The sequence below is a fragment of the Gadus morhua genome, chromosome 6 (genome assembly GCF_902167405.1).
Source record: "Gadus morhua chromosome 6, gadMor3.0, whole genome shotgun sequence".
NCBI lineage: Eukaryota > Metazoa > Chordata > Actinopteri > Gadiformes > Gadidae > Gadus > Gadus morhua.
Window position 1 is genome coordinate 19,169,237 of NC_044053.1, and position 24,106 is coordinate 19,193,342.

The window sequence follows — 24,106 nt, forward strand, 5'->3', positions numbered from 1 at the left end:
ACATCATCCGATACACCTCTGCGATAAAGGCCTTGTACAGACCATAACAGCATGCATCAGATACTCTCAAACCCTGACCAGGGACGCTCACGTTTCAAATGCATTGATGTATCAAGTTAGTGATGTAGCCAGACATGACGTAAAATATATATTAAGATAGACACTAATAACATTCTTTAATGATATTGAAACCATGCCTGTCGACGTATCTTATCATTATTTGTTAATCCCATAGGGGATTTATTAAATTAATATATTCTCTATTAAACACTAAATATAAGTAACAGCTTTTTACTATAGAACGCTTACTTAATTATATCTTTGGTAGTGAATGTTCAGATTCAAAATAACTTGCTCCTGACAGTAGAGCAAGGATTACTTCCCAGAGGAAACATCCTCCAAATGGTGACTTTATATTTACTACATTATAATCTTACAATGACCAGAACCTGATATTTTTAGGTAATGCTCAATAGTTATTCCAAATCCTTTGGGTGAAGATTGTAGCCCCCCACCGCAGTATGTCTGCGGAGGTCTTACGCCACCAGGCACTGTCTCGCTGAACGAGAGGTCATACTCACGTCCCTTTCTCACACAATTGGAGGTCTTACGCCCGCCCCTGTATTGTCTTACGCCCGCCCCTGTCTCTCAGAACGTAGGAGGAGAATCGTTTGACGTGGCAAACGGTACGGACGCAGTCACACATATCATCCTTCGTCTCTCCATCATTGCCTAACCTTCCAGGAAAGGACCTAGAATCTCCGATTCTTTCAGGCCCCAGTCCGTAAAGAAGGGAGATGATCTGGCTGCTTGTCTTCTCCAGTTTCCTCCATTGCGCGTCGACCTACGAGATCGACGTGAAGAAACTGGATGGTCTGGCGAAGGCGAAGGTGGAGGTAGGTTCCCGTCAACGTTATTACGGTATTATGCTGAATTACCGTTCATTTACACGATGATAAGAGTTGTAATGTTCAATAATAACAATAATAAACCTTTTATGTTTTGGTATTTGAATGAATATTTGAATATCCCCACATTTCCTGCTTCGCGCATGCGTGAGGGATGTGGGCAGCGTACATCAGAGAGGAGCAGCCAGCCTCACCTTTAACTTTAAAACCATATGTATGTATATTAGGATGTACGTATAGACTACTTGTGAATTAAAATACATTAGTAACCTGAAAATCTGACAAGATATATTGAAGAATGTCTAGTTCCTAGTCTCAAAGACATATCTAGGTTATATATCTCTATGTGAAATGCTACCCTCCTCTTTGTGTAAACACTCACCACACCACCTCGGAAGCAGCTGTTGTAAAGCAGCTCACACCTGGTGTCGAGTTCCAGAGAGCAAAATACGTGGGGCCCGAGGGAACAGGGCCAACAAAACAATTAGGTTGGCCTAGAAAAACGTATCGAATGAACCGAAGTGCCCTGGAGCCTAATCACTGGTATAATAGGAGGCAGCAGGTGACCGCGCTACAGCATAGTGTAAAGCAAATCTAGTAATCAACATACTCTGTTAAGCTTATTACCAGTTGCTGTTTCTGATAACGTTTCCTGTGTCATTTCAGTCCTGCGGAGGATGACAGCTGAACCGGCTGAGAGAGGTGGGTTGCGGACGTGGTCTTCAACTAACGCAGCCACATGCTAAAGCAACACACAGTCAGTCTAACACAACCCTCTCTCCTCTCCCCAGGTCAAGGCCTTTGTGACCCAGGATATTCCTCTTTAGTATCCTTTCCATGCCTGTACGTCCTTTCTCCCCATCGTGTCATTTGTTCATATGATGCCTGAAGTAGTGCTTGGCACAGAGCTGATTTATGGGATGTATCCCCATGGCCACGGATCAATATTTAAAATGCTTGGTGAGTTTGCAATGTCAGAGGTTTCAGTCCATATAAAGGAAGAAGCCCACAGCCATGGGGTCACGCAGCGGTCTGCGTTGCACTGCAGTGAGATATTTACTGTTCATAGCAATGTGTGAGGACCGCAGTGATGGGTGAGATGTCTGCTTGCGTTGCCTCCTGACCACCACCCCTCAGCCATAACCTGGTGATGAAGCACATTCCTGGAGCCGACCCTGAGCTCGTCCTCCTCAACCACTACTACGAAGAGCTGGACGTAAGACACACGCGCACATGCACAGACACACGCGCAAATAGATATAGACACACACACACAGGCCCAGAGCGTTTTTTCACCGACTCGTGATCAGGGCTCAGCTCCTCGCTAGGCGCAGACAGAAGGTCTTCTAGCGTGTTTACATGCAGGTGCTGGAGGAGCCGACGTCAGTAAACAGGCTTCTACAAAGAATCCTGCCATTTTTTTCATTTCTGAAAAGAGATAAAATAAAATGTGTTATAACATTTATAACATTATTTATGACATAACATTTATTAAGGTCTGCCAGCAGCCTGGGAACACTTATATATGTTGTGGTGGCGGTGTTAAAAGACAGATATGATCAATATTGGCGTATTCAAAGGTTTTAACCGAGCTGTTGGATTTGGAGCCATGATCAATACGCAGCCTCACCAGGGAACCTTTGAAAAGGAGCAGGAATCCGGTGAAAGCACAGAGTCCTGTTCTTCTTCCTGACTCTCCCCTTACCCTCCCCACAGCGCATCGCCCTGTCGGACATGAGCCGTGCGGAGATCAACGATCTGCTGGTACGGCTCGGCTTCTACATGAAGAGCCAGGCCGAGGAGGAGGTCCCAGAGGAGTTCCGCCTCCTCCCCGCCAAGGACAGCCCCTTCAAGGACCCCCCCGGGACCCCCCAGCCCAGCGGGGAGGCTCCCACAGGGACCCCCCAGCCCAGCGAGGAGGCCGCCCCCGGGTCCCCGTCCCAAGCCCAGCGGTCTGAGCTGTAACTCAGAGTCACGGGGATCTCTTCAGAACATAAAGGCCCCTCATTAGGTAGTAACGTCTGGTCAATTAAGTATCTTTAAAACTTTTTTACACAAGCACAGTAACACAATAAGCAACGAGCTCCACCTTAACCACTTGACTCAACACTGATGCTAAAAAAGATGCTAAGGCGTAGAACAGTCGATAATCTGACCTGCTGACTCTCTTGAGTGTCTGTTGACTTCCTGTCTGCTGTGAAACTGAATGAAGTCCCAGGCTGTAAGTCGTCTGATTGGCCTGGGACTGATGATGCATGATTTTACAGGGGGCGGGACTACACACATACAAGACGAGTGGAGTGGAGATTAATGATTGATGTTGTACAATAAAAACAAAACAAAAACTGACATTTTCGTGTTCTTTGGCAGACTATAGATTGGATGCACACACAAGCTTACATAATATACAAACACACTATTTGCATGTGTTTTCCCAGTCAAATACCCAATGGACCAAACCAAGTTTAACTGCTTCCCTGTATCCGTCAGAGCTTTTAGAGAGCGATAATCACACAATACACAACAAAGGTTTCTTAATTTCTTTCAGAAGTTGGTTTTAATCGTTTCTCACATTGAACATGTGGTGCACTGATATATTAAATATGGATATCTGGCAGTTAATCTGATGTACAGAATGTCTTTTGAACGCTCCTTGTGTCCATTTTTTTAGTCTCAAGTTTGCAGTGATAAAATATTGCTAATAAATTATATCTAATTCTTCTGAAATTGAACAAAGACATTCCTTACATCAAATTGAGCTCAAAAGCCAACAAGAATTTTTTTTGATAACCTAAATAATAAAAGTAGAATGAAACATTTTGTTTCATGTCATGTTTTGTTAGCTTAAAAAAGGAAATGGCAGAGTGTGCTTCTCAGCTTTACATGTTCATCAGAAAGCTAGCTTAAATTCAGACAAATAATAAAACACCCTTTAGAGTCAACCTTTTTTTGATTTGTCTAGTCATCATGTACACATTAATAAAATATAATATAAATGTTTGTTTGTATGCAGCGGCAGTGGCCGTGTGTTGTCAGCAGGGGGCGTCGTCGTGCCGTTGAAGTAAATTCATCTCTAGACTCATAACAACGTACCTGCACGATATAAAAAACTTAAAAAACGTTGTAGGATTTGAACAAGGCATGTTACAGTTGGAGAATCCCCCGTAACTGGTCACACTACAGCAGGATAAGGCAGGTCGCTAGTTCAACACCAAACACCAGACGTTAAAAAATAACAACAGGAATTCAAGTTAAAAATGAGCATGCAGATTTTGGTTCAAAACATTTTTTTTAAGTACCAGAGTGAACATAGAAAACCCAAAGCAACATATATGCATATAATATCTTCAGTGACAGCGTCAACAACTGTGTTATAATGTACAATAGTTACAATTGCAACGCCGCCAAAGCCATTCCCTCATCATGTAAAGGGGATTACTGCAATATATATTTTTTGGATCTTTCCTCATTTCTCAAAGGATGCAGCAGTAAAACCGCTTCCATAATGTGGACTTTTACTAGGAGGTCAACTGAGTTAAAATAAAATAAACATTTTAAAAGGTTTAACAGCCAATTCAGAATATATAAATTGCACTCTTTTATAAAGAGTGACGGGCTTTGTATCCACAATGTGCGTCTGGAGGCAATTCACTAACGCACGCAAACACACACACACGGACACACACACAGACACAGACCTATCCTCCGCTCAAGGGGCAGCGGTGGCCTCACCTCGTCTCCCAGACGTCCCCTGAGGTCTCACACCTCCACAGGTCCAGAGCAGACATCTTCCCTGGAGCCTCGAGGGACGAGGAGGACGTGAGGCTCTTTGGACATTTGGGGCACCGGTTCATTTTATCTATCATTTTTATGGACGATCCTCGATCCCTGGGGGGACGGGGACCTCAAGGGGGACGGGGGACGGGGGGGTCAGGGTTCAGAGGTCGGAGGCGCGGCCGAGGGTCCTGAGCTCGTGTCTGCGCAGGTGGTTGACCAGAGACTGGACGTAGGTGAAGACACACTTGGAGTCGGGCTTGTTCCCCATCATCATCATGTCCTCCACCTCCAGCAGAGGCATGCAGTCGGCGTAGGTCCTGGGGGGAGGAGACAGACCGTCAGGGGGACCGGGAGGACAGACAGACCGTCAGGGGGACCGGGACGGACAGACACACCGTCAGGGGGACCGGGAGGACAGACAGACCGTCAGGGGGACCGGGACGGACTGACGTGATTTTGGAAGTCTCCCAGCGGAACATAATATGTTTCCCCGGAACAGAAAAACGTCAGATTCAATTCAAGTCTTCTTTTTCATCTTATTTATTTATTATTATGTGATGTCTAAAATCAAATTAATAAACAATTGTCCAAAATATCTAATGGAGACACGTCTTTCTGTCAAGTATAATATATATATCTAAATATGGTCATCTGAAATTGTTGTCATATTAGAAATAGCCACAAGGGGACAGCATTCCCATTACCTTAAATTGCTATTCCGAAATCCCAACAGTTTATGAGACCCCAGTCTTCACTTCAATTATACAGGTTATTTTGTTCTGTCTTTGCTCAGCAGAGCCAGAGCATAGCCGACAAGTGTGGCTTTTTAATAAGGGGCCATGAGAGCCTGTTATTAAATCACAAAGATGAGCTCCATGGGCCATTAGCAGTCCTGTCTCAGTCTAAAGAAACGTCAACATCATAAAAAACCTCTTTTGCCTTTTTTGAAGATAGGGGAGAGGCTGTGTTTTAACTAGGGCCAAGGAGCCATAAAATGCCCTAGAAGGCATTCAAACAGTCAGGTACATAGACATGTGTAAATCTACCCTGAAATACACAAGGACACTCAAAGGACAACATGCTCTGTTTCCAGTCCGCTCTGCAGCGCTGCCTCCCAGTTCCTTTTAAAGAGCGGAGCCACCGACCAGAAGCCTGGAGGAGTGGCCTGCTGCCACACTGGGTCGCTTCTACACAACCCGGCAGCGTCCAGTCGGCGCACAGGAGAAAACATGGATCGAGCAATTGACCGCTGTTAGAGAGGACACACTTTTCATACCCGACCAAGCTCAGACACACAACACACTAGTGTCCTGACCAAAGAGTCCCTTCAACTTTGTATCTAAAATAAATATGCACACACGCCGGCTCGCACACATGCACGCACACACACACACACACACACACACACGTACGCACGCAGGCAGGCAGGCACGCACACGCCTTGACAGGTGTGTCAAGGCGTGTTATACATGCAGCCTCTTTATCCAAGAGGCCGCAGCACTTTAATAAATCAAGTTATACGATCCACTCACACACAGTACTGCCCCACACACCTTTTGTTGTCACCAACACTAGAAGTCAGGCTGCTCGGTGCTAGAGATGAGACATGGGTTCCAGTGCTATGATAGTAAGGATGGATGTTAAAGGTCTTCCGAGTGCTCCTCTCTCACCATTGGGTACCGCACGCCTCCGACCCCTAGGAGGAGGCGGAGCTCTTGGTCTTCACCAAGCCCTTCAGCACCAGCCCCCTGTAGAACTCCTGCAGGTACGTGTACACACACTTCCAGTCCGGCTCGCGCATCTTCACCATGTCATCCACGTCCAGCAGCTGGGGACAGTCCACTAGCTTCCTGTATCCGGGGAGGAGGGGGGGGGGGGACCCAACGACCAATCAGGGCAGAGGAGGGCGCAAGGGGAGGGGGAGGGAGAGAAGAAGGAAAGGAGGATGGAGAGAGAGAGAGAGAGTGAGAGAGAGACAGAGCGAGAGAGAGAGACAGAGAGACAGAGAGAGAGACAGAGAGACAGAGAGAACGAGAGAGAGAATTTTAGAAAAGGGAACGGAGAGGACATTGTTGTCGAGAGAGATTGAAAGTTTGAAAGGGGAGAAGAGAGATTTGACAAGACCAAAACAAGACAAAAATGGAGAGAAAAAAGGATGGGAAGAGAAATGCAGAGAACATTTGACAGAGTAGAACAAGGAGAGTAGAGGGTAGGGCACAGATAATGAACCAGAACAACGAGATGAGATGAAGGAAGAGGAGGACAGATGAAGGTGTGGCCAGCCCAGTAGGAGGAGTCAGGGTGAAGAGACATGGAGAGAGAGACACAAAAACAAACATTACACTCAGTGTGGTGTTGATATATGACTTAATGTATATATCAATGTATACATCACATGCCTCGTGAACACAACGATGCATTGGTGGCATTCACAAACAAACAACTCTTAAATGCACTAAAACGCACAACAACACAAACGCACAAACAACACCCCAATAGTCGAGGGCTATTTGGAATATTTGTCTGCTTGGTTGTTTCTATACCGTGAGACTTTAGACGTGTCAAAATATACACTGACCACATTCACCCAGACCCTTTTGATGCGTAAAGATAAAACACTATGGGCTGTCGGGATTTGCATTAGCAGAGGGAGGAACTCTGCTTCAGCGTTCTTTATGTCTACCAGGATGGGCTTCAGGCCACATGCATGCAGCCCCTCTCCCCGCACTTCATACTCTCTCAAGCATCAAAAGGTCTGGAGTGAACGAGGCTCAGAGTCGATCTTAACCACGCAGGGTGAGCACAACAACAGAGTCCTGCAAGGAGACAGTAAATACACAGAGTACATTTGGTGACGCCACACACACACACACACACACACACACACACACACACACACACACACACACACACACACACACACACACACACACACACACACACACACACACACACATCACAGCTACTGGTGGGGGGGGGGGGGGGGGGTGAGGTGGGTGGGGGTGGTGGTGGGTGAGGGGCGTGGGTGTCCATCCAAACCCAAGTGATACAAGTGCAGAAGATATCCACAATCAGTGGGCCAATCAGGTGCCGGCGCGTCGGGTGGAGCCCTGTTACCGTGGCAACGTGAGAATACAGAGCGCAGACCTGCGGCGGGGGGGGGGGGGGGGTGCTAGGGTGGGGGTGGGGGTCGTGGAGGGCGGGGCTAAAGCGAGTAGGACCACACCCCGGAGGGGGAGGACGGGAGACGGAGAGGGACAGTCTAGGAGGGGAGGAAGAGGAGGAGGAAGAGAGGAAGACAAAAGGGGAGGGGTGGGGGGGGGAGGAGGCTCTTTCTGTTGACCTGATGGTGGTTCAGAGGGAGCGTTCGGGCTCCCGGGGTTAGAGGCTGTGCTGGCGACGACGAGGATGAGGAGGAGGAGGAAGGGGTTTGTCAGTGTCACTCAGGATGGAGGGCAGGGTTTAGGAGGTAGGTGTGGGCGTCTCCAGACACCTGACAGAGACATGAGAGGTTAACCCCGGGTCACGGGGGGGGGGGGGATGAGATCCAGGATCCAGGGCTGGGAGGGGGGCCCGTTGTGACCCCTGGTGCTTCCACAGAAGACCTCGGCGTTCCCCTACACCGCAACCGCCTTTCAGAATGACCCACCTTGGGTGCAGCGCCCAGCGTGAGTGGACGGCTTTGGTCCCTCTTTCTGACCCCAGGGCGTCTCATGGCCAAGAGAAGCCCCCAGTGGACCCCTCTCCCCCACGCTGACAGGAGACCCCCCAGGGGGGGGGGTCAGTCACCGGTCAGCAGGGACAGAACCAGACACACGGCAGCCAGAAGGCCGGACTCACTCTGCGTTGCTGAAGGCCACCTCAAAGTTGTGCCGGCGGTTTGAGGGGCTCAGGGCTTCGTAGTCGAAGGCGTCGGGGAAGAAGTGATGGACCAGGGCACAGAAGGCCATGCCGCTGCTCCAGCTGGACGAGAAGTTCTGGATCTCCACGTTCTGGGGGCACACATCACACACATCACACACAGCACAGGACACCGTGAGATCCCTGTGATTAACAGTGGGAGGGCGAACCAGGTGTAAAGCAGCAAATTATACAGAAAAAACAGGAAAAGCGGAGCTCGCAGCAGGGTTAAAGACCTTCTTATGACGCTCCCAATGCAGTGAGAGCCTCTGGTCTTATTAGGGAATGACATGAACCTGCAGACTGCGTTATTCATCTTCAAATGTGCATGTGTAGAGAAGAGTAGAAGAATCGGTACCATCCCAACAGGGGCGATTCATATGTGGCGTTGGGGTTACCTCGTAGCAGCGGGTCTTAGCCCGGCACCAGTCCAGCAGCATCTGCTTGATGGAGTTGGCGTTGGGAACGCCGAAGCTGGTGGACCTCTGAACCTTAGCAACCGCCTGGTTCCCAGGGCTAAAGACAGAAGACGTTTGAATGTCGTTTTTAAGTTGGAACATCCTTGTGGGAAGGCCATACTTTCAGAGAAAGTGGTTTACAGTTAACTTTCGATCAGAAAATGCTGATAATGTGCTGATAAGTATATCGGACAACATCTAAATTTTGAATAAATAGTTAAAGATTCAAGAAAACAGCCATCTTTCAGCTATTAGTGAGTATAAGGCAACTTAGATGTGGTCTGCCCCCTTCTCATTTCTGACAAATCATGGCCTCTCTTCCCTGATTGGTTCAGTGTCTTCCCTACAGCCCCTTCGTCAGTAAAGGCTGAGGCTGGAGGTCCTCAAGCTGACGAGGCTGTGGTGTGTTCTCTGGATAAACGAGTGAGAGAGGGTCCTCACCCGCCGCCCTCCTTCTCAAGCCTCTCGATCATGGCCTTGCGGGCCGTCATGGCGGAGCCCTTGGGCATGCTCTGGGCCCTCATCAGCTCCTTCCGCTGCTCCGCCTGCCGCCGCTCCACCGCCGCCAGCCCCCCCCTGCTGCCCCCGCCCCCGCGGAGGGGCGTGGCGTCCTCGCGGTCGAACACGCTGTGGGGGGTCAGAGAGGCAGGGCGCTCTGGTGAGGCTCTGGGGGGGGGAGGTTCTCTGATGCTTGTAACATTTTGTTCCCCGATTCCCCTTCCAGTGGTCAGTGTACTGATGATCAAACGGAGCCATCTCACAGAGCATGCATATTGGGGGATAGTTTGGACCATGCGACCCCACTTGTTCCCCAGTGGTCTAAAAACAGCTGCTCTAGAGATGTGCGTAGATCTGGAGATGCTTCCGGAACCTACCTGCCCACCTTCCGGGCCGAGCCGGAGGAGGAGGAGGACATGGAGGAGGTGGAGGAGGAGAAGCTGTAGGACTTGGACTGCACTGTTCCTCCTGCACCACAAAGGAAGAACGAGAACATCACAGGGCGCCTGCGGGCTTACCACTAATCAAATATATCTATCTATCTGTCTATCTAACTATCTATCTATAGATCTATCTATAGATCTATCCCTCCATCTATCTATCTCTATATCTATATATATACACACACACATATATACATATACACACACGCACACGCACACAAAATATAAATTCATCATAAAGAAACCTAATGAATGGAAAGGAGACCACTGCCGGAACATTTGGGGCTTAACTTACGGTCTGTTTTCTGCACATAGCTGGCCTCCATGACACTGCTGCGAGTGGATCTGCTGCCGTCGTCTACTGACACAACCAGACGAGTGAGGCGTTACTGACCCGAAGAGTGAGGCGTCACTGACCCGAAGAGTGAGGCGTTACTGACCCGAAGAGTGAGGCGTTACTGACCCGAAGAGTAAGGCGTTACTGACCAGAAGAGTGAGGCGTCACTGACCCAAAGAGTGAGGCATTACTGACCTGAAGAGTGAGGCGTTACTGACCCGAAGAGTGAGGCGTTACTGACCCAAAGAGTGAGGCATTACTGACCTGAAGTGTGAGGCGTTACTGACCCGAAGAGTGCGCCGTTACTGACCCGAAGAGTGAGGCGTTACTGACCCGAAGAGTAAGGCGTTACTGACCCGAAGAGTGAGGCGTTACTGACCCGAAGAGTGAGGAGTTACTGACCCAAAGAGTGAGGCGTTACTGACCCGAAGAGTGAGGCGTTACTGACCCGAAGAGTGAGGCGTTACTGACCCGAAGAGTGAGGCGTTACTGACCCGAAGAGTGAGGCGTTACTGACCCGAAGAGTGAGGTGTTACTGACCCGAAGAGTGAGGCGTTACTGACCAGAAGAGTAAGGCGGTACTGACCCGAAGAGTGAGGTGTTACTGACCGGAAGAGTGAGGTGTTACTGACCCGAAGAGTGAGGTGTTACTGTGAGGGGGGCAGGGTCTCATGTGGGTGACGCGACGATGACCTACCGGACTGGGCGAAGCGGTCCGTCTTGGTGAGCTGGCTGTGGGAGGAGCCATCCGCTGATGTCTCCACCTTCCTCAGCAACGTCTCGCCGCCGGCGGCGCCACGCCCCTTCTGCCCGCGCTCCTCCCTCTGCTGCCGCAGCTCCTGCAGGCGCACCTCACGCTCTTTCTCCCGCTGGTCTGGGGGAGGGGGAGACACAGGGGTTGGAGAGACACGGGGTCATATGGGAGGAGGAGGAGGAGCACGCCGCCACCTTCTCCCATGTTGAGGAAGAGAGGAAGAGCGGCCCGGGAGCATTTGAGGAGTCTTGACACGGAGCCATCAAACACATTGAATGTGTCAGGGAAAGACCAAACACACAGAGCAGTGGCGACCCGGATCATACCATTAGTGGTACTACTAGTCCTATAGTACCGGTGACAGGTTCATACCACTAGTGGACCTGTAATACCATTAATACAACTAGTCCTGTAATACCATTAGTACTACTAGTCCAGTAATACTATTAGTACTAATAGTCCTGTAATATCATTAGTACTACTAGTCCTGTAATACTATTAGTACTAATAGTCCTGTAATACCATTAGTACTAATAGTCATATAATATCATTAGTACTTGGAGTCCTTTCGTATTTGTTCATATCCTTCAGAGGAGAAAAAGCTAGTTTACACAAACTTAACAATGAGTATGTATACATGGAAATCAGAATATATGCTGTGTGTATGCACGTTTGTGTGTGTGCGTGTGTGTGTGTGTAGTTGACGCACACAGACTGACACACTGGGGGAAACGATAAGGTGAGCATGACGACAACCAGGGTAAAACCAACACTAGGAGGTGAATGGAGGTCATCCCACTTGGACACACAGTTCTTTATTCATGCGTGTTATCAGCCACATAAATATAATTGTATGCAAAAACAAGGGTGTAAAGTGTGATGTAATTCATCGTCATCGTCCAAACAGAGCACTTCACTTCAGGCGGCATTTATGTTTCACCGCAGTTTAGCGAAGTCGCCCGGTTACGAGGATGAAGGAGGCTACACGACAAAGATCCACAACGCAGGCAATGTTAGAGGCACACTGGTTAATCCACACCACCCACCTGCCCTACCTATCTCCTCCTGGGAGCAGCCCAGCATCACCTCTGGGGGGGCAACCAGAGCAGAGCGTGAGACAGCGCCATGACCACGCAGACACCAAATGATGAGACTTATTCACCAGAATATGATAAAGGGGAGGTCGGTACAAAAACAGAAGTTTACTTGAGGATTTCGGAACAATATCAAGGTTTAATTGATGGGTTGTTTGTGGGTTTGTAGTTTTACTTGGTGAGCCAAGCTCAAACTATGCTAACTAGCTAAGACGCAAAGTAAAGATATGTTTTAGTATTGGAGTGTTTTGTCTGACTATATAAAGGTAATTTATCATATGATGACAGTAAAACAGTTATTCGACAAAAGGTCCCGTTATCCGTGCTTCGTGATGAGTCTCAAAATCGAGAGATATGGTTAACCTGAACGAGTATTCCTAGAGACGGGGAGAGGGAGGGACGGGGTAGGGCTGAGTATTCCTAGAGACGGGGAGAGGGAGGGAGGGTGTAGGGCTGAGTATTCCTAGAGAGAGGGAAGGAGAGTGTAGGGATGAGTATTCCTTACCTCTCTTCCTCTTGCGGAGGTCCCGCATGGCGGCCCGGATCAGCCTCCTCTCCTCAAAGTCCTTCGACTCATCAAGCTGTTTACGAACAGACACACAAAGCAGAACCTTATCACAAGAGGCCAGAGAGAGAACGCCGCACGGCGCCATGTAGCGCAGAGACCGATAGCCTAGCGTCCCCAACGACAGCTTTGTTTGTTTTCCTTAAATCAGGGTTTAGTGGAACGTACCATCCTGTCGAGGAGTTCTTCATCCTCGATGGCAGCCAGCTGGCTCTCCGTCAGTTTTCCGGACTGTTCCGCAGGTTTGGTCTGAGCACCGGTGGTGCCGGTGGTGCCGGTGGTGCCGGTGGTGCCGGTGGTGCCGGAGCCGTTGGGGACGGCGGGGGCCCGGAAGGACCCGCAGACGGACGACCCCCCAGAGAAAAGCGGCTCCGAGGCCACGCCCGGCTCCGTCTCCATCTGCACACAAACACACCAACGTTCACACTGCAGCCTTCTGGCCATGAAAGGAAGCAAACGAGCGCCATGGAAGCAGTTCTGCTCCTGTTAAGTGCACCGTGACACTCAATGGCAAACTGCTCTACATTCTGAACCATTGCCAACACATGCTCTCTGTGTGTGTGTGTGTGTGTGTGTGTGTGTGTGTGTGTGTGTGTGTGTGTGTGTGTGTGTGTGTGTGTGTGCGCACACGTGTGTCTGTCTCTGTGTCTCCAAACGTAGAGTTCACACACAGTCAGTTCATTCAGTTCTCTTCCTCCCGAGGAGTATTTACAACATGATCTCAGGAAGGGCTTTGCGACGAGAAAGTCAAGGACAGGAGGAAAGGAAGCAGGGTTGCCTGGTGGATAGCGATCTACAGCTGTGTTTACAGAACCACTGGGGCTCTGTGACATTTAAGATGCAACATGAGCCACTAGAGTTAGCGTAGCTCTACGGACACGTCCTGCGGTTGAGCTGACTGAGAGTCAGCGGTAATGACCATGTCACTCATTTCACTCAGGGACCGACAGCAAGACTCATAAACAGTCATTTGACCTTGATTTCTTTTGTAGCGTTGTATCGACATTGTCATCATGACTTCTCTCAATTGGTTAGGTAGGTGATGCATATTTCTTAAAACAACCCAAAAGTTTGAGATTCTTTGACATGAGACACCCTGACAGCGAGATGCTGTGATGCATATATAGGACCACTCAATTCCCTAAGATGGCAATGATAAATAATTATTTCCCGACTCAGAGCGCTGACAGGAGCAGAGAGCAGGCACTGGGACACGGCCCAGCAGGACTGGGACACAGCCCAGTGTCCCCAGAGTCCATCACTCTTCCCCTCTGCCTGCTACATGACTTCATGTAGCAGGCAGAGGGGCTATCTCAGCTGTACTAACTTATGTATGTCAAAACTATAGAGGGAAAGGCTTGTTTACCTGGTAATGTCCACCACACAATAAGTGCACAGACAAAAGGAATTTCCTGTTATGTGATCCTGAAAAACTTTTGTGTGCAATGCACAGCATACGTCTACGTTATTTGAGAAAAACACTGCTTCCAAAGAGAGAACAAGGTTTACAGCTAACACTTCAACGTCACATTCTGTTGAAAACTCAATGGGATTTATGGCCTTTGTTGTAATGGAGACCTAGGTCTGAAAATAGCTCAGTCGGCTGTCTCCCTCCCAGTCCCTCGCTCTATTGGCCTTCTCCGCTCAATCTCATGGAGTTCCCCAAGAACATTGTACCAGGGGGTTCTGGCCCCTGGGAATGGGCTGGGTTGAGAAACACTGGAACAGTGCTTTTTAGGAAACAAAAACATCAATGAGAGAGAGTGTGTGGGTATGAGAGAGAGAGTGTGTGTGGGTATGAGAGAGTGTGTGTGTGGGTATGAGAGAGTGTGTGTGTGTGGGTATGAGAGAGAGTGTTTGTGGGTTGAGAGAGTGTGTGTGGGGGGGGGGTGAGAGAGAGTGTGTGTGTGTGTGTGTGTGTCTGTGTGTGTGTGTGTGTGTCTGTGTGTGTGTGTGTGTGTGTGTGTGTGTGTGTGTGTGTGTGTGTGTGTGTGTGTGTGTGTGTGTGTGTGTGTGTGTGTGTGTGTGTGTGTGTGTGTGTGGGGTGAGAGAGAGTGCGTGTGGGGTGAGAGAGACTGTGTGTTGGGTGAGAATGAGTGGCCAGCTGTCCTCCACAGTAAACTCCACAAATACACAACATCTGATCAACATACCACTGCATGCAGCACCATGTCCACAGACCACGTGAACATAAACCACCCACCTAGAAGGGATTTGTCAGGTATAACCTCGCTCAGTATAATGAGACGGTGGTTTTAATTGTTCAACCAAAAGGAAATCCCTCAGTATAGGAAGACCAACGCCATCTGATCGACACTTAACTGTCTGAATGACCTGAGAGTGAGAGCAATTAAGGATAAATACAGGCCATTTAAGTACTGCTGCTTAAGTTGTCACTGCTGTGGCTGCGGTCCACAGAATAGATCAGTCAGCAGCTGGTCTAGCAGGCAGACCAAATCATAATGTGTGACATACAGCCTCTTTTTGTGCACGCGGTTCTGCAGAAATATGTACTAGCATTGAAAGTGAGATACGTCACTTTCACAGCCCTCTGACCGTGCATGGCCCGAGTTCTTCTACATTAGTACTGAGAGAGAGAGAGAGCTGTACCATGCCGCCGGGGCCAGGACTGCTTGCCCTCAGCGAAGGTTCAGAAGAGCAGTGAGGCGTTTCGAGACTCGGAGGATCAGGAGGTGTTGGAGCCTCTATCTGATGCTGGAGATCTTCGACAGGGTTCTGATAAGCAATGGCCTCCTCTGGTACCGTCTCTGAACTCTGAGCGGCGGGTCCGGGCGCCTGGTTCTGACCGGATGGAGAGTCCAGGTGGGCGCTGAAGGGGGTCTCCATGGTTCCCCTGGCTGGAGGGCTGTCGGGGGTCTGGCTGGATGAAGAGTCCAGGTGGGGGCTGTCGGGGGTGTGACTGGATGGAGAGTCCAGGTGGGGGCTGGAGGGGGTCTCCATGGTTCCACTGTCTGGAGGGTCCCCGGGGGAGACAGGGGTCTGACTGGATGGAGAGTCCAGGTGGGGGCTGGATGGTGGATCCGTTCCACTAGATGGAATGTCTTCGGGGGAAACCGGTACTGAATCATTAGAAGAAGTCTCCTCCGGCACAATGGAAGAAGAATCCTCAGGGTTAAACGGGGCAGTGGTCTCACACTGAATGGGAGAACACAAGTCCTCCTGTCTTGGCCTCACATGCATTAAAGGTTCAGCTATTCCTGCCATCTTACAAAGGTTCTCCACCTGTCTGACCAGCCTCTCCTGCTGAAGCCTCAGCCTCGAGTTCTCCTCCTGGAGGCCGGTCACGGCCCGGGCGAGGGGGGTCAGCTGGGCCAGCGCTCCCTCCAGACGGGCATCCAGGCGGCTTCCAAAGGCCTGCAGGTCAACGTGGAACTCTGCAACTGCGCAGCGCAAAGTGTCCTCGAAATTCCCTTTCTTGCCTTCCCTTAGTTGCTCTTCCATCTGCTCCTGGGCCAGGAGGTCCCCGGTCCCCTCCCCCGGCCTGGACTCTGCACCCAGGCCGTCCCGACTCCCCAGGGGGTCTGAGGGAGGGAGGTCCAGGTCTATCCCAGGCATGGCCTCGCAAACCCTCACTGCAGCACCGCTCACACAAACACCAGCCGCTTCAGGCGTTGAAAGTGTTGAGAGTCTGGTGAAATGTAATGCTCAAAAGTGATGTTTGGACTCTTGGTAAAGAGCAAACAATAGTGAAGTCCTGTACTTCACTGAGACTTCTTTCTGTCTGCCCCGTTTATAGCAGCTCTCCTGACCACTGCTTTGTACCCTTCAACTAATCTCCTCTCTTTATCAGCCTTCCCCCCGCAGCCAGCCAATGACCATGCACAGAATTCCATCTCCATGGCAGCAGGGCTCCAAGCCAACCCCCGCCCCCCCCCCCCCCCCCCCCCCCCAGCTTGCGTTTTTCCTCAGGTGCTATAGATATATCTATTTGTCACTTGCCCAGCCACTTTTGCACTAAACAAGGCAGCCCTTGGGGGGGAGGGGAGGCAACAGTTAAGAATCTACAAGCAACAGTTAAGTATTTACAAGCAATAGTTAAGAATGTCCCCCTCCCTCGAACATTTCATTTCATTTTTATTCAGGGCTCTTGTCCTTCACACCTCCATTGTAGAGGTGGGCCTTCACCGGATTAAACTGGAAATGTTATATTGGAGGACAATGTGGAGCAGCAGCAAACGTTCCGCCCTGAACCACTCCGAGGTGGAAGCTATTTAGACAACGTGTGACCGACCAGCTGCTAATGGAGCTGGGCCACAGAGTTCACCTCCGTGGAAAGGTCTCTAAATGGGTCCTTCTGAACATCAGATTGAAGCTATGAGGACCATCTGAGGAGGGAGAAGGTGTTGAAAGCTAAGATGCATCTCAGAAGAGCAGCAGAACAGACGTCTTCATCATCAAGCACGGGTCATTCTGGAACGAGCTGGCTGAGTGGAACGCAGCCGGCCGTAATCGGGACATATCTCACAGACTGCATGGAGGCCTCTTACTTTCCCATGACCTGATGATTTCAGATTTATGCTTCAAAATAATGTACATCAACAATATCCCTCCATGAATTCAGTCAAACAGATAAATCTTTTTCTTTCATATAACTCCACAGGGTCAGGGTTAGTTTCTCTGAATCCATGGGATCCGAGCGGGGAACGGACCAATAGCAGAGCAGGTCAGAGCCCAGGCAGGGCATGACTCTAGTCTCCACGCACATCAAAGCTAAGTGCTACGGGACATGGACGCCTCTGAGAAATAAAAGGGTGAGGACCAGATATTATACACAAAGCCCACCCTGTTCCATTAATGCCCTCATGAGTTGCTCCTCATCACCACATTGGTGGTATTAACAAAGAGGTTGTGAAGTTAGTGTGATGCTGTTAGGATCCATCAAACAAAGTGCAGGGATTTACAAGTGCATTCTAAAAGGCCCCTGTGAAAACTACGAGGTGTCAGAGACGGCGGCAGAGGGAGAGTCCTGATTGGCTTCACCCACCAGGACACAAAGTATTAATAAAAAATGGCTTTAATTTTGTACAGGATAACTTCTGGATTCCAGTAATGCCAAAGAAACAGAAAAAATAAACCCCCTCCTAACTATTAGATCTGCACAGCATAGAATTACTCAAACAAAGAAATCCACGTGGCCCTTTCAGCTCCGTGCCAACACCGCCGTGGTGTGTGTTGTGTAGCGCGTGTTGTGTAACGTGTGTTGTGTAGCGTGTGTTGTGTAATGGCCCTACACCAACTCAGTGCATTGCACAGGTCGAGCAGCGGACCCAGATTAAAGAGTGGAGAGAGAGAGAGAGAGAGAGAGGCCCACTGCTCTGTCCTCTATGTCGGCGTTGAGCCAGGGCCTAATTAGTATTCATATTCATATTGGAGGTTCGGTGGGTTCACACCATCCACCTGAATGAACCTCTGACATGAGCAGAACATCTGGGTGGGGCTGACGTAGCGTCCTTACGCCCTCACACACCTCACATGCCCATCGTCAGACTGCATGCTGTTTTTTACCGTTAATGTAATCTATTCCAGGCGTTTTGTTCACCACCTCGTCCTCGCTGGGTGTTCCTCTGCCCACCAATAGCAGAGCATGTAGACGTCGTTAAGAAGATGCTGATGAGCGCTTTAGAGACCACTAAAGATAAAATTGGGGACCACCCAACCAGATCTGAGAAACAGCAGACCCTTACCTTGTTATAAAACCAACAGCAGAATCAACTCATCCTGTAAAAATGTTTATTGACTCATATTCTTATTTTTCTTACCTAACCAATTCTGTTTAAAATGCTGACGCTCTCTTTGAAGTCGTTCTGCACGGAGCAGCTGCAGGTTCAAGCAGGTTCACTCAGACAATACTGTACAGGGAACAGGCCCATATTTAGAGTGGAACAGGAAGGCGTAAAGAATAGCCGTTAACCCCAGAGGGTTTGTTACATCTAACAACAAAGTAAGCAGCGCGACTACAGAAACGTGGATCAGCCCACTTTACCAGCAGAGAGGAATCACAACAACAAGAATGCGATAAAACCATCAACCAAACACAAGTTGGTGCCAAACCTTCGGATGCTGATTCCTATTCAAACCCCCGACGATGTCAGGCCGGTCAGAGGCAGACGAGACATTCCAGGTGGCGTTGTTACCTGTGTGCAGTTCACCTCTCGCGCCTCGAAGGCAGTCATGAACCACTCCTCCTCCTCCTCCTCCTTCTCTCTCCTGCTGCCGAGTGCCGGCCTGCAGTCTGCAGAGCCTCTATCTGCGCCTCCATCGGCCCACTGCTGTTTGTGTATACGCGTGTACGGACCGCCGGACATGACCAAATCTGTCTCTCCACACCTCACCCCCCAGGCCCCTCATGGGCCTCATTACCCGATCTTACACCCAGATAAGGGCTGTGTGGGGGGGCTTAACACGAGGCTTAAAGAAGAAGGACTTCAGGGGATAGGAGGAGACCCCCACCGGACCCGAGAGGCTGAGGGAGAAGATGGCTGCTACACTACTTCAGACAGCGGGGGGGGGGGAAGAGAGAGAGAGTGAGCGAGAGAGTGAGAGAGTGAGAGAGTGAGAGAGTGAGAGAGAGAGAGAGAGAGAGAGAGAGAGAGAGAGAGAGACCGAGACCGAGACCGAGACACAGACACAGACACAGACACAGACACAGACCAAGAGTGAGAGACAGCGACAGAGAGAGGGCCAGAGACCAGGACATGGCTCCCCCCACTGCCACTGTCCACTGGAGTTTCCGAAGGGACAGGTTTTAATGTGTAGGTGAACCCCTGTCTCAGCTTGAATTCCAAAACTATGAGATTTTAAAGAAAAGGGCTCGGAGTTCTAGGAAGGAGGGTGGCGTATTGTCCCTGGTTACGACCCACGGCAGCCTTCTGGCAAAAAGTAGTGCAGTGTCGTTGTGTATGAGCGTTAAAATGAGGGATGCTGTGTATGAAAAGAGCCACACACTATGCTACAAGTATCGAGATAGAAGCTTCACTCTCTCTGGTACGCTGCATCCAGACAGACCGGTATGAGACAGAGCTCCACACATCCAAGACCAATGGAGCTCAAACACTCGCTGACAGACCGGACAGGTGTGTCTCTGGGAGCTCCTCAGAGATAGGGGCTCGCAAGGGGAGGGGTCCTCACATGAGAGAGCGGAGAATGCCCACTGCACCTCCCTCTGTCTCCCCCTCTCCCCTCTCTCTCTCTCTCTCTCTCTCTCTCTCCTCATACCCTACATGGACAGATGTGACCAACTGCCCACTCTGTTTAATAAACACTGTTCCCTGCCTCCTACTCCTCATGTCCTCAGACCAGCTCCTCTTTGGTCCATTCCTCATTAACTCTGCTGGGCGCTTGAAATCTGGGATCTTTATTGGCAATGGTCTATGTGACAATGTCAAATCGCACCAGCTGAGGGGGATGGAGCATGGAAGGCCAACGCATCCGGGTGGGACCGTCCTGAATCGATAAAGTTGGATTCTATAGACATAGAAGAGGTTAAAGGTAATGAAATGAATATCCGTGCAGATATCGGTCATGTTTCCTCAACCTCCCTCGGGGCACGGCACGTGCCAAGGTAAAGCGATAAATACACTTCACAACGACAAATAAGGATGAACGTCCACTCTGCATAGTATCTCTGTTTATTTTAAACTTGTGTTATAACTTAGAGGCCAGCTGATCCGCCACGCACCGCCTGCCAAAAGAGGCATTGTTGTCCATGGCCCAGGGCTCCATGAATCACACGGACTGTGTGCGTGACATAATGTGCGGGAGGGGATTTCAGGCCTGGAAACTTGCTCCGGTGCACAGCGAGTCACACTGGGGTTTCACGGGCTACAGTCCCTGACACGGCACCCAATCAGTAACCCACACCCCGGCCAGAACCTGTAGATGCCAACAGGGAGCAGACAGAACCTTGGAGCACTTGGAGCACCACGGAAAGGTCACAACAGAGCCTCAATAAACAGACATGTTTTTACCCGATGCTGCGATTGCAATTATTTGTCACAATTAATAGATTATCGAATCAGTTTGCCAACCTAGTATGAGACATGTCATATATAGCGGAAGTCTGAAATCAGATGCATTTATGAATGTATATGTATATATTTCTAATACATTAATTGCAATCTTCACGATAAGCCACATTTCTGATTTATATGCCATTCATTGTGCAGCCCGAAGATTGGTGGACAGACACACACATGCACACACACGCACACACGCACTAACACACACACACACACACACACCCTCTCCCCGTACCTTGAAGGAGGAGGCAGAGGTCAGGCTGGAGGAAGACATCTTGAAGGGCGTGGCTCTCAGGCCCAGCGTCAGCTCTGTTGGAAGAGGGAGAAAACATCTTCGTAAGCAGCAGCATGATAATAAAGTTTATATTCAATCAGAATTAAATTACTTAAAAAGGTCAACATTCTAGACGGCCAAAGTATTCCCCTATGTTAATGTACTCGGCTATATAAAGGAGTACTTTGTTTAAAGAATAAATACCATAAAACATGCAGATGTACGTCTAAAAGATGATAACAGCAGTTATTAAATATTGACTAACTGTTTGGTGCGGCCTTTACGGCCGCCCAACTGGAATGAGTACAACTTTAAAGTACATTCACGTTGTATGTTTCTATGTTGACTTCTAATTTAAACACAGAAGCAGAGCCGTCACGGGTTAATGTACACTGCCTGTACAATGTTAAGAGGGGAGAAGCACTGACGAATAGCAGAAAGTGGTGAAAACTCTAACACAGGAGAGGAGCACCCAGCAGCGTTGGAGCGGGGGGGCAATATGTCACTAATGTAAGCGCAGCGTGTCATAAACAAAATGGCTTTGGAAATATGGATGACGCCACCTTTAACACAAACACCACGTCCTGAGCACTTCAACTGGGAGTGTGTGCAATGTGCATCGGCGCACACACATTTTTAGATGACCTGCCCCTTCTCACGCACGCACGAGCATGCACACACACACACACACACACACACACACGCACAGGGGCCTTGTTTGTTCCTGAAGCTCCAGCCGTGAGGAGACTACTCCAGAAGGAGCGGGCGACATGAGTGCGGGCGGGGCTGGAATGTAAACACGCAGGCCGCGGGACGGGGTCTGCCCCTCAGGGTCCCTGTCCTCTCAACGCTTCTTGAGGTGTGTGTTCATTAGGCAGGTCCTGCTTACGGGACGCATACAGCTGATATGAGCTTCTTATCATCCACAAGACAAAACGGGGGACTTCCTCACGGAATGGAACAATGTCCATAAAGCAGCAGCATGGATACAGCGGTGCCTCCATGCTCTAAAGCCGGAGGAGGACTTAAACAGAACTCTGCATCCATAGGGAGGGAGTGTTGGGGCTCAGGAGAACAGCGTGTCTCAGGTCTGAGGGCTGAGTAAACAGAGATCCTGATTGGTGGAGCCCAAGACTCTGTGTTTCTGCAGATCTTTCCTGCAGCTGCTGCAGCGGTCTCATGTTTATCATGATAAACAACATAGTTTCCTAAACAACACTATTTGGTTTTGCGTACATTCTTTCATACTAACTCCACTGGTTGTTTATTATCAGCGGTGAATTTGATATCCATGATGGACCTATAAGGAGTGTGTGTGTGTGTGTGTGTGTGTGTGTGTGTGGGTGAGAAAACAAAAAAGCTATTTACTGCCCAACAAGTCAAGTCTATTGTCAATTCAAGTAGTCCAGCAGCCACAGAAGGACGCCAACTAAACAACAGAGAGACAACCACCAATTGTTCCGCTTCTGTTCCCTACAAACAGTCATGCATTCTCCACCGCGGCTAGCCTGCCCCCTCCCCCATCCCCCTCTCCCCTCCTGCCCCCTCAGCTGAACGCTTGCCACTCGCTGGCTCCTCATCACATCTACACTAGCCTCTGTTCCTACACACAGCGCCTCGATGATCTGGGCCTGACCCGGGTCTGACCTGGGCCTGACCTGGGTCGGATCCCCTCGTCCTCGCTCTTGTTTTGAAGGACTTCATAGTCTCCGCCGTGCGTGTGACGGATCAGATCGCAGCGTCCCACCGCACGGGCTGGACCGCTCCACAGGGTCAGGGAGTGGGGATCCAAAGCTACAGATCGGATCCACTGGGAACCCCCCCGTGAAGATCTGGATGCCTTGAATAAGCTCCAAACCAACTCTTACTGCTGCTAGTTAACAGGTAGACCGACCCCAACCGAGGTAACAAACCCTAACCCCACCCGCCCAGCCCGACACATCAGACAGAACTAGCGGACCCGGGGGGCTGTACCTGCTCTCTGGCCGGCGGCGGTGGTGATGCGTGGAGCCATGTGGGTGACGGGCAGCGTGGAGCCTCTGGACGCCGGCGTGGAGGAGGAGGAGGAGGAGGAGGAGGCGCTGGTGGAGCGCCCGTCCTTGATCTCGATGGTCAGGAAGGTCTTCATGTCGGCCTCTGCGTCTCCCGGGAGGTTCTGGAGTCCCGCCGGCGGGCCGCTCTCCTCCTGAGAGTGCCCGGGGGCGGAGCTCCTGGCCCCGCCCACCGAGCTCTGCCATTGGCCGGTCGAGGGCTGGAGTGTCCCGGCCGCACCCCCGGGGGGGAGGGCGGTATCGGAGGCCGAGGCCGAGCGGTCTCCCGGGGCGACGAGGGATGCTCCGTACAGCGAGGCGGGCCTGGGGGGGTTCCTCTGGCGGAGGGGGCCGCCGTTCTCCAGAGAGGTCTTCTTCAGTGGGGGGTCGCTGGTCCTGGGCTCACAGAACTTACGCATCCGGTCGCGGACGGAGCTGGTCCGGATGAACGAGACCGGGGAGAACGGTTTGGCCTGATCTGATCCTGAGCACGATAGACAACATGAACACATGAAACAACAATGGGCTCCTGAAGAGGAGACAACACACAACATGAAACAACAGAGCGTCTTTTTATTGAGGTTGATTAGCAGTTATCCAAAAGACTTGGGTTTGGATCATCTCTTTGTCAGTTGTGTCTCCTAATCACCTTGTATTAATGAGCTAGGCTCCTCCCTTCAACAAATTGTTTAATGATTTAATCAATGTTCATTAAGTCGGTAGAGGATTCAATTCAACAACTTAATGAAGAACCACTTTCTTCTGCTCTGTTCCAACGCGTTCTTTTGGAATCTGATCCATTTCTATACTTGGAGAACTCCATGCTGCCGTGATTCCTTCTGTTCTGTACACTCTAGCAGACTCATCCTCTGGTGTTTGTGTGGAAAAGTTAATGTTATGACTTGTAAAAAGAGACAAACGACATAAAGAGTACATGTGCTGGAAACCCATTATTTATCAGACTCTGGGATTCCAGCTGCTGTCCTTTTAAGGGAAGCTGTCCGTGCTTATTGGAGGAATTGTGTATAA

General features: G+C 50.0%; 2 protein-coding genes across 12 annotated transcripts in view; one reads left to right on the forward strand and one right to left on the reverse strand.

The window, feature by feature from the left end:
* The first annotated feature begins 66 nt into the window (after nucleotides 1-66).
* selenom (selenoprotein M) lies at nucleotides 67-3,257 on the forward strand. Its single transcript, XM_030358015.1, has 5 exons — nucleotides 67-896; nucleotides 1,575-1,610; nucleotides 1,700-1,734; nucleotides 2,046-2,124; nucleotides 2,625-3,257. Exons 1-5 carry the CDS (start codon nucleotides 798-800, stop codon nucleotides 2,871-2,873), a joined length of 498 nt encoding a protein of 165 aa, XP_030213875.1. The 5' UTR covers nucleotides 67-797; the 3' UTR covers nucleotides 2,874-3,257.
* A 181-nt stretch (nucleotides 3,258-3,438) lies between these two features.
* smtnb (smoothelin b) overlaps nucleotides 3,439-24,106 on the reverse strand; it is a 51,577-nt gene continuing 30,909 nt past the window's right edge. For 2 of the 11 annotated variants that reach the window (XM_030357985.1, XM_030357995.1), the window contains 12 exons: nucleotides 23,022-23,561; nucleotides 21,009-21,082; nucleotides 12,903-13,133; nucleotides 12,675-12,750; nucleotides 12,122-12,163; nucleotides 11,019-11,195; nucleotides 10,280-10,345; nucleotides 9,919-10,009; nucleotides 9,485-9,670; nucleotides 8,984-9,101; nucleotides 8,526-8,677; nucleotides 3,439-5,002 (listed from right to left, as the gene is read on the reverse strand). In XM_030357985.1, the coding sequence (XP_030213845.1) occupies nucleotides 4,846-5,002; nucleotides 8,526-8,677; nucleotides 8,984-9,101; nucleotides 9,485-9,670; nucleotides 9,919-10,009; nucleotides 10,280-10,345; nucleotides 11,019-11,195; nucleotides 12,122-12,163; nucleotides 12,675-12,750; nucleotides 12,903-13,133; nucleotides 21,009-21,082; nucleotides 23,022-23,561 (1,910 nt within the window). In that variant the 3' untranslated portion in view covers nucleotides 3,439-4,845. Of the gene's footprint in view, nucleotides 5,003-6,355; nucleotides 6,536-8,525; nucleotides 8,678-8,983; nucleotides 9,102-9,484; nucleotides 9,671-9,918; nucleotides 10,010-10,279; nucleotides 10,346-11,018; nucleotides 11,196-12,121; nucleotides 12,164-12,674; nucleotides 12,751-12,902; nucleotides 13,134-21,008; nucleotides 21,083-23,021; nucleotides 23,562-24,106 lie in introns of all 11 variants that reach the window. The other 9 variants (XM_030357986.1, XM_030357989.1, XM_030357990.1 and 6 more) reach the window with 9 other exon arrangements.